General features: G+C 31.4%; 1 protein-coding gene across 4 annotated transcripts in view; it reads left to right on the top strand.

Annotated features, from left to right (window-relative positions):
- Positions 1 to 10,289, top strand: part of LOC111709846 (T-complex-associated testis-expressed protein 1) — a 25,058-nt gene continuing 14,769 nt past the window's right edge. For 2 of the 4 annotated variants that reach the window (XM_023483765.1, XM_023483763.1), the window contains exons 1-8: positions 1 to 194; positions 1,417 to 1,504; positions 1,736 to 1,797; positions 2,555 to 2,638; positions 6,645 to 6,795; positions 7,273 to 7,363; positions 7,790 to 7,888; positions 8,773 to 8,882. In XM_023483765.1, the coding sequence (XP_023339533.1) occupies positions 136 to 194; positions 1,417 to 1,504; positions 1,736 to 1,797; positions 2,555 to 2,638; positions 6,645 to 6,795; positions 7,273 to 7,363; positions 7,790 to 7,888; positions 8,773 to 8,882 (744 nt within the window). In that variant the 5' untranslated portion in view covers positions 1 to 135. The remainder of the gene's footprint in view (positions 195 to 1,416; positions 1,505 to 1,735; positions 1,798 to 2,554; positions 2,639 to 6,644; positions 6,796 to 7,272; positions 7,364 to 7,789; positions 7,889 to 8,772; positions 8,883 to 10,289) is intronic. The other 2 variants (XM_023483764.1, XM_023483766.1) reach the window with 2 other exon arrangements.

Raw genomic sequence — 10,289 nt, 5'->3', positions numbered from 1 at the left:
CCGAAAGGTTGACTAAGAAGACGACATTTAAAAACGTGTTTCTTAAATTCTTATTTGTTTCGTCAATAAAACCTTTATTTAAACATACTCTCAGCACTGTTAACATAAATACTAGTTCAAGATACTGGGTAGAATATGGTTGTGGTTCGTTCAGAGATATTAGAAGCCTATCTTCCTTCAACACAGGAAGTAAAGCACGTATCTTTCTTTGTAAATCCTAATATAAATTATTGGAAATTTTAAAATCGTGTTAAAAGTTCTATTTTAAAAATATTACATGTAAATTGTTAAATTTTAGAGTGCAGCCACGTATTTTAGACTCTTTATTATTTTTTTAAAATCATGATTATGCAGCGAGCGAGGCCTGCAATAAAACTGTGGAAAAGGAATACGCGTGGATTCAAGGTTATAATGCATGGAAAGACGTATTTCAGAGGTGTACGCATCTTTTGTATTGCAATGTACTGTCTGTGGGTGGTAATGTAAACACAAGACGGATGTCGAAGCCTGACATGGGATCATGCTTTCACATAAAAATGCAATGACATATTCTGGTCATAGCAAACTACTATGTGAATTATCAAAATTATCAAAATTATGCTTTTATCCTCCTCGGATACGAAACGAACACTAATGCATCTATTCTTGTTTAAAAATTCTGCTCAAAGAGAACTGGTTTCAATATGTACGAAGAGCATACACAACTGCAATTAACTTTCCTTGCATTATAACCTTGCGTGGATATGAATTTGATTCATTGTTATAAATGCAAATATTTTTAGCTTGAAACTCAATTTTATAAGTGGAATGGGTCTGAAATTTTAAAATGTTACTGTATATTGGACTATTTAAAATCATTCTTGATTCAACGAGGGTAGGAATGCCAACCACAAACATTTCTGATCCGAGCCACATTCTCATCATTTACCTCATTCATCATAGAATTTTACCGATGGTTTCTTAGGAAAAATGAAAGGCAGAGGTATGACAAATGTTTTGCTATTTATTTTTATTGCAAGACAGAGAGGTTTGACTAATAAAGTTTGCCATCATTCTCATGAATTTGAAGGTTCCAACATGATGTAATCATTTCAAAACTTTAGTTTTATCATATTTTGTGCATTACAATTGTCTTATCTTTAAGAATCGAAAATGTTAAACACTACATGGAAGGAGAAGGATTTCGTTGTGGCTCGGACGAGAAATTGTTATATTTTTATAGCCGTCTTCCTTTTACAAAGTTGATCATCATTTATGGTTCGCACTTTAAATAGTTTATTTTTAAACAAAACTAACCTTGAAATAAAATATGATGGTTTAGATAAAACGTAATAGTTGTTTCTAACATCGCAAAAATGAACTTTTCTTTAAACTTTTTTTTGCAAAAATTAAATTTGAATCTGATTATTAATCCAGGAATGAGTTGATAGGAGAGGTTGTTTCTGAAAACATTGATTGGAATTTAAAGAAATCTGTTCCTAGCCTCTACCAGTCATGCATACAGGGATATATAATTCTCCTAATTTGATCAAAGTAATTTCAACCTCTATTAAAGTTGTGAATGCAGGTTTGTCTGATCAAGTTCAAAATAAGATATCAATGTTATTAATTTCGAATAATTGTTAATTTCACATTTTATTTTTAGAATAATTTATCAGATTTTAATTAATCAAAATAGTCGGACGCAGTTTTTTTACTTTTTTTCTAAAACGACATGAAAAATATCCTAATACAGTGCCTGACTAATTGCTTCTCTCGTAAACCCTGGCTTTCAAGAATGTTGAAAGGAAAACATAGGTAATATTCTAATCTATTTACAGACGGGAAAACATAGGTAATATTCTAAAATCTATTTATAGACGGGAAAACATAGGTNCTAATCTATCTATAGACGGGAAAACAAAGGTAATAACCTAATCTATCTATAGACGGGAAAACATAGGTAATAACCTAATCTATTTATAGAAAATGTGTTAGGAAGACTGTGGCGTCATGTCAAGGACCCTTCTTTTATAAAGAGTTTAAGGTTACCATTGTGAATCGTGCCTAGCCCTCTTTAAACAGAGGGTCACTTGAAACTACAACCACAGTCCCTTCCTGGGAGTAGAAGTTTTTTCCAAGACTGGAATTTGGTTCAAATAAAGTAATAGCATTATTGATTGTACAGGTTCTTAAAATTGTTATTAACGTTTTTTACTGATATACAGTGAATCCCATAGCATGAGTTTTTTCATAATGTCTTATTCTCAACATTTTTAAGATCAAATGCCACGGAATTTTGACTTCAATATAACAATTGTTGTCCTTCACATTTTAAAGTTATTAATTTACCTTAAATTAAAAATAAAAAGCAGTTTTTTAAGAATTATCAAAAAACTTATGACTCTACAATGATATTTGGATATATTTTAATAAATCGTATTCAACCCTTACAACAGTCATAAATTTTATATAAATTTCAAGACGACATTTCATGTGCTCTTGCTATGTATTAATATTTGTGAGATTGGCTGTACAATAATTTCCTAATATGGTTAATAGTTTTAATATTTAGGCAACGATTTCTAGAAGAGGTTGATGAATGTGAAGATCTTAGCTTGGTTTATCAATATATAGAGGATACTCCAACATATTGGAGGTTAGTTTATCAATATATAGAGGATACTCCAATATATTGGAGGTTAGTATTTACTATATAGTGAATTCTCTTTTTTGCCGTTAGATCTTTTTTTTGACAAGCTATTGAGGAAAAACTGTGTTCAATTGCAGAGTTGATATATTTTAATGCAAAACGAATGAATTGCTCTTTTCATTAATAGAAATAAAAACATTGTTTGTGTTTTTTCCTTATTAATTTATCCCTATTAAAGAATGCATGTGTTGTCTGTAGTTGTATTTAACATACAAGATTACAAGTAAACAAAGAGAATAATTGTTAATTGACAACTTCTCTTTGTTTATTTGTTAAATCGTTTCTGCTATTTAAAAGGTTGTTAGAAATCAAAATGTAATAATTGAAAGTCGTCTTTTTTGTTTTATTTTTTACGACGACAACTAAAATATAAAAGATCTGCATAGAACTTCTGGTTCCAGATAAATAGCTATTAAAATTAAGATTGAGGTTTTGTCAGTCTTATCCTCAATAATCTCCAGCCAATTTCACACATACGAATACATAGCAAGAGAGCATGAAATGTCGTCTTGAAATTTATTTAAAAATTTATGAAAGCGGTTGTAGAGTCCTACGTTTTTTAATAATTTAAAAAAAACTGCTTTTTATTTTTAATTCAAGGTAAATTAATAGCCCTGAAATATGCAGGACAGCAATTGATACTGTAAACTCGGTTTTCCCCCAGGGATCAGTAACGTTTCGTATAGTACATTTTCGTATAGTATCATTTTGTCTAGTACATTTTCGTATAGTAACATTTGGTATAGGAAACATTTTGTATAGGTGACATTTCGTATAGGTAACATTTTGTATAGATAACATTTCGTATAGGTAACATTTTGTATAGGTAACATCCATAGTAATTTTTCGTATAAATGTAAAAATTAAAGAACGTCGAGATATTTTTGTAAGAAAATCATGAATATTTCACTAAGAAAACTGCGAACCATTTCAAGAAAATCCGCAAAAGTACAAAAACCTCAACCATGTCTCAGATAAGTCTTACTAAGTCTACTCGTGGAAAGGATGCAATAATCAATAACAACTATCATAAATATACCTTTAATAGTACTGGAAAAAATGTTAACTATTGGACCTGTGCAAACAGAGAGAACTATGGCCAATCATCAACGTCTTAAGTTACTTGCTGAACAGTTCTGCCTGACAAAGAATATCTGCAGCAGGTGGCTCATGAACTTCAAAAATCGGATAATTAACTAAACTGTAAAAAAATGAACATGTAACATTAAATATAAATACCAAAATAGATTCGGTGTTTCATTTTTCATCTTTATTTTTACATTTTTACGAAAAATTACCCTAAGTGTTACCTATACGAAATGTTACCTATACCAAATGTTATCTATACCAAATGTTATCTAGACGAAATGTAACCTATACGAAATGGTACCTATACAAAGTGTACTATACGAAATGTTACCTATACAAAATGTTACTATTCAAAAATGTACAATACAAAATGTTACTGATCCTCCCCCAGTAAACAATTTTGGGGAAATTTCGAGAAATTCTGGAGAATTTTTTCACTTTCTCGTGAAATCCTCGAAGGAGCAAAAGTTTGGAGAATTTTACTCACACTCCTAATAAACTTTTCTTTACACATTTTTCTTCGTTCTTTTTTACTCCAACCAGTCTCCTGAATTTCCCCAAATGCCTCCTCAATCATGGAGAATTCTCTATTGTTTTTCAAATTTACTCGGCATAAAATGAACGAGAATTTAAACCCCAAAATTCCACTACCTTTTTCTCTTATTTTTTCTTCTAGTTTTTTTCAAAGTTTTTTTCTCCTAGTGATATAGTTCCATTACTGTCTTAAGGAGAAAAAGTAAGTTAAATTAAAAAGTAAGTTCACATAAAAGGTACTTTTTAAATACATCTACGAGTTAGTAAGGTATGGATTGGAGCATGCTTTATGTGAAACATAATCATTTAGAATACGAGGTTAAAGGAGTGCTGTATACTCTAAACTTGGGAAAAATCTAAATTTCAACTTATATAGCATTAAGATTTGCTAGGGGGGGGGGGACATTCTCTAGCACATCTCACATATAAGCGAATAAATAAAACAAAAATTCCACCATAATAGAGCATTTTAGGTAAGATTTATGAAATAAAATGCAATGTTAAACGATATTAAATTGGAAAGTTAGTTACATTGTGCATATTGCCAAGCAAATTAAACATAAATGCACTCAATTTACATTTTCTTCTTTCATTCATAATACATGGGAGTTTTCAAAACAATAATTCTAGTTTTTTTAAATCACATCTCTAGCAGCAGCAGTAAAATTTAGCTTGGAATTGTTGCAAGAGTAACTAGGACTGACTAATAACATCCTATATATTTGTTCACAGTCCTTTAGTCACTTTTAATGAATTGATTGATGCAAATATTATCTTATTGCACTGTGCACTGCAGTTATATTCTCCGGTGAAGGTGTGCTTGTGTAATCAGGAATATTAAGGAAAAGGGAAAATATATTGCTGCTGATGTGCTGAGCAACGTGGCTAGCTTGCTTGCAGTATGGTTTCCAGAAAAATGAAAACTTATAAATTCAGAAAAATAATAATATTCCTGTAATAAATATCCTCGAGTAGTATATAAGGGAAACCTAGGATACCTTATCTATACTCCTTCTCATAACTATTATCATCATTTTATGCCGATCTTGTAACCAAATAAAGGATTAACATTTAACCTTGTAAATATACATATATATCTACTATTGTTGAGTGTCCACTACGCCGGTCACCCTGTTTTAATAAATAGTTACTTAAGTGTAAAATCTAGCGTTGAATAGACCTACCTTAAAGCCTATAGGTAGAGAAAACAGAAATACAATGCTTTTTCTGGAATTTTGTGACATTCCATAAAGGAACTGAAAAGCTTACAACAAAGTGTAATTTACTAAACCCTATAACTTTTTCATCCTGACATTGTTGACATTTCATATTTAGGTTTAAAAGATTTAGAGGTAAAATAAAAAGAGTGAAAAACTATAAAAAAAATTCCTTCCTATTTTTGGTGGATTATTACTCCAAAAGATAACGTAAAAATTCATTAAATCTTTTTCCCCAAATACATCCCACATTATGAAAAAATTTTGGACGAATTCCTGAGAAAACTTGATAAATATCTCTTTTTTTTTTTGGAGAATTTTTTCTTAAGATTATCAAGACATTTTCAGGGAAAACAGTTTCGAGATTTATCCCCCAACTTTTTTTACATAAAAGATCTTAACCCAAACCACGAGGAAATCAATGGTTATATTTTTTCTTATTTTGAGGGCAACATATTTTCCTATTTTTCTTGCAACTAAAATTTGGAGAATTTTGCCTCCAGAATATCACCAGCTTTATTGAAAAAATAAATTTTTAGAAATTTATAACATAAAAGGAGAGACTAAAATTCGAGAAATTGATCCCCCAAAATTCACCAAATTTGGGGGAACAATATCGGAGAAATATCAGGGAAATTCTGGGGAATATGTCATCAGATGGTTCCATGGAAAAAATTGCTCAAATGCTTACAGGGGGCCACGGCATTTTATCTCAAATATGTTGATAAGACGACATTATAAAAACTCTTGCTATGTATTCATATATCTGCATATTCACTGTACTGTATTGAACCTTTTGTTTGCAAGCTTTTTCATATTTCAAAATATTCACTTTTTAGACGTGGCAGAAAATATTTTCTTGTGAATTTTTGAAAAAATTGCGTTTCACGTAAAATATTTAATAATTTTGAAGGACAAAAGTAATAGATCAGCTGGGTGGGTTGCGTTCACACTGAACACATTGTACACCAAGTTCACATTTACAAGAATTCCATTGGTTTTAAATAGATTTCACACACAGACCTCTATAAGGTACCGTTGTAAAATTGCTCACTTTGCATGGAGGATCAAGAGAAATTGATCCTTCCATCCCTTTAATTCTTGAACTGTAGGCGCCGAGCACGTAAATTGTTTTCAAGTGTGGATGTGTCCATGCACAGCGGGAGCTGGAAGCAGCTTTGTGTGGAGCGAGCTCTAACCAATCAGATTGAAGCTTTTCAACCGCTGCAATCCAGTTACGACGACATTAAATCTCTTTGTCAGGTAAAATCGATAAATCACAAGCTTGGGTCATTATATAGATAACATTTGTGCATCCTCACAAGAGCAAATAACTATACCTCCTTCTTCAGTAACAGGGGAAAATTAGATCATAAGAAGAAAGAAATATTTGTTTTCAAAGCCGGTGCATGATTTGTAAAGCATAATACATAATCAATTGCATTTGTAAAAGCAAATCTCCTTATCCTTATTTCCTAAATGAATTTTGTTGTAGTTTACAACTTTTTTCCTTCTTTAACTAGTTATGCATTTTATCAATTAAATTATATATATTAAGCATGAGACAATATTTCACATTTAGATCAATTTATTTATAAAGTTTAAGTTATTCATTAAAGTATCATGCTTTGTGAACAGCCTTGAACAGAATAGCGTCACTTGAAAAATTTTCAAATGGGAAATTTACAACTTTTTGGTTTGAGAAAAAGTGAAACCTGACATTATCTACATTTGATAAAGGATGTTGGAAGTATAGTAAAATATCTGAGAATTACACAACTCCTGCCACCAGAGGTGACCACTTCAAACCAAACTGTGGTACAATCTAAAGGTAAATGAGATAACTTTATATTTTCTTTAAAAATAATTGTCCCCCCCCCTCATGAAAAAAAAAACAATTTCCCTAATAATTATGACTTTTGGAAAAAAGTCTTTTTGGATGTAAATATTTTTGTGTGGATATAAAAGGTTGTAAAAGATTGCCAATCGAAGTCCTTTTTTTCTAGCTCAAAGTTTCAAAATTCATGTTTGAAAATGTAAAACTGCGCGATGGATACACCTATTCAATTCAGAACCATCATTTATAATCAATCCTTTTTTGTGGCTGACATTTGCTGACAACATCTAAATCAAAGAACGAAGATGTTCGAAAATAAACGATCATTAAATTCCAACCATCTATAGGGCTGCATATACTCATAAAAATAACAAAAATGATCCGACTTGAAAGATCATTAATTTTGAAAGTGTTCACCAGGAGAAGTTGAGGTAGAGTCAACACAATCTAAAGAAGTATTGTCTAGGACTCCATCTTTAATATCATTTGACCAATCAAACATTTCATCTCCGCCCAGAGGTAAATATATCCACTTACATAGACTCCATACTTACATAATTAAATATATCCACTGACATAGACTCCATACTTAAGTAATTAAATATATTCACTTACATAGACTCCATACTTACGTAGTTAAATATATCCGCTTACATAGACTCCATACTTTTGACCCACTTTCAGTTGCCAGATTTTGATAATTTTCAGCTTTTTGGAAAGTTTATGACATAAGGAAACAGATTTTACAAGTTTTGCAAAAAAATGTGTAAATTATTTGCATAAACCCCGTCAAAAGAAATTTTCACATTTTTGGTTTTTCCCAGGGGCGGGCATAACTCTCCTAATTTTGCCTGGCTAGGTTTATACTGTACAGTGAATTTTGTCGAAAAATGTTTCCTTATGACTGAGTTGGTATCATAGAGTACAGGGCCCAAAACTTAAGACAGGGTATCGTTATGAAAACCAGTTTTAAAACCCGGGTTTCACGAATGGGGTTTTGTGAATATCAATATTTTTGTCATGAAATGTTATTTTTCAGATTGTTTATATTCTTTATTTTTTTAGAATCTCCTAAATCAAAATCTACACAAATGTAAAGACCCCAAAAAGGAAACTCGGGAGTTTTGTTCAACGATACTCTTTTAAATTTCGGCCTCAGTGGGTTTAATCCTAAGTACATCTATTTGTACGGTATTGTGTGGACAGTTAATTTTAAATATTTTTCAACAATGAGATATTGTAGTGTCAAAAATTGTGTAAACAACGATGTTTCGGGTTCAGAAATTTTTTATAACATACGAAAAGAGTGGATAGAACAATAATTGCAAATTTTGAAAATTTTTGCAGATTCTAAAAGTCGAGCATAAGAGCTTTCCAATGATTTATCAATTAGTATTGTTAAGTGCCTACACCTGTCCAGATACTGGATATGGATATCCCTCCTAATCATCTTGATTTCTCTTTACTCCTGCCCCTCATACCGAACCTTGAGGAACTCCACATTTGTTGCCAGGTACCACACACTATACTCTGTACAGTGCAATACCTGCACTTTACTCTGCACAGAACAACATATGCACTATACTTTGCACAGAACACCATATACACTATTGTGAGCCGATCAAAAGGAATATTGCTCGAAGCGGGATGAACTGAAGCAGAGGATATGTAACTCGAAGAATGACAAATCCAAAGGCAAATAGGCTAAGGAAACACTCTTTCAAACCATACACAGATAGATGAGAACTTCTTGAAAATGTATATTTCAGTAACGAGGTTTCCTACAAAATACAAATTGTTATTGGCGTACATGCATATAAATAATAATTGTTAATAAAGATTAAACAGTTGAAGGTGTTTATCAATAAATGAGTATTGGAATTCTAGGTTTTGTAGGTTTAGCAGGATTGGAGATTTTAGGTTTAGTAGGTTTAGCAGGATTTGGGGATCATGTTTTATTGCTGTTGTGAATCGATAAATAAAGGGTTTAAAGGCACTGTTGTGAACTGATTAATAAAAAAAAGGTTTAAAAGGTACTGTTGTGAATTAGGTATATGGAACTTACAATCTAGAAAACTGTGTTAGGCCGAAAAGTTGTTTGAACTGAAGTCTAAAGCAATTTAATTCTTCTGAAAATAAATATTCGTCTGGTTAAATAAGTTCACTGTTTGATTGCAAATGATTCACTGAAAATTATGTTTAACTGGGTTCTTTTAATGCACTTAAAGTTTTATTAGCTCCATGAGGTTATTGTTTATGCTATGCAAAATCCTTGGCAATGTTTGGTTTGGTGGGTGGACGGAGGGTTCAACGGAGATACAGTTTGTCGGAGACGACCTTACAACAGGGGAAATTTGAGGGATATGGTTCACAACTATGTATATATGCACTATACTCTGCACAGTACAATATATGCACTATACTCTGCACAGTACAACACATGCACTATGTATACTCTGCACAGTACAACAAATGCACTATACTTTGCACAGAACACCATATACACTATGTATACATGCACTATACTCTGCACAGTACAATATATGCACAATACTTTGCACAGAACACCATATACACTATGTATACATGCACTATACTCTGCACAGTACAATATATACACTATACTCTGCACAGTACAATATATGCACTATGTACTTACACCTTGCACCCTGAACTGTACAATTCAAAATTTTATAGTGAGAAAAAATCTAAAAATTTAATTAAATCAGTGTTATTTAAAAAAAAATTATTTTTATTGTACACATTTATGTATACTAGCATTAGTGGGCGCTTCGCGCCCATCTTATAAATTAATTGTGAACATATGTTCTCTTGGTGTACATCGTAAAACAAAACAAAAATAATTCGCGGATTTTCACAAAAAATTTCGTGGATTTTCAAAATTTTAAAAAATCTAATG

Source organism: Eurytemora carolleeae, unplaced genomic scaffold, assembly GCF_000591075.1.
Source record: "Eurytemora carolleeae unplaced genomic scaffold, Eaff_2.0 scaffold1004, whole genome shotgun sequence".
Taxonomy (NCBI): Eukaryota; Metazoa; Arthropoda; class Copepoda; order Calanoida; family Temoridae; genus Eurytemora; species Eurytemora carolleeae.
This window is presented reverse-complemented; position numbering and strand designations above follow the sequence as displayed.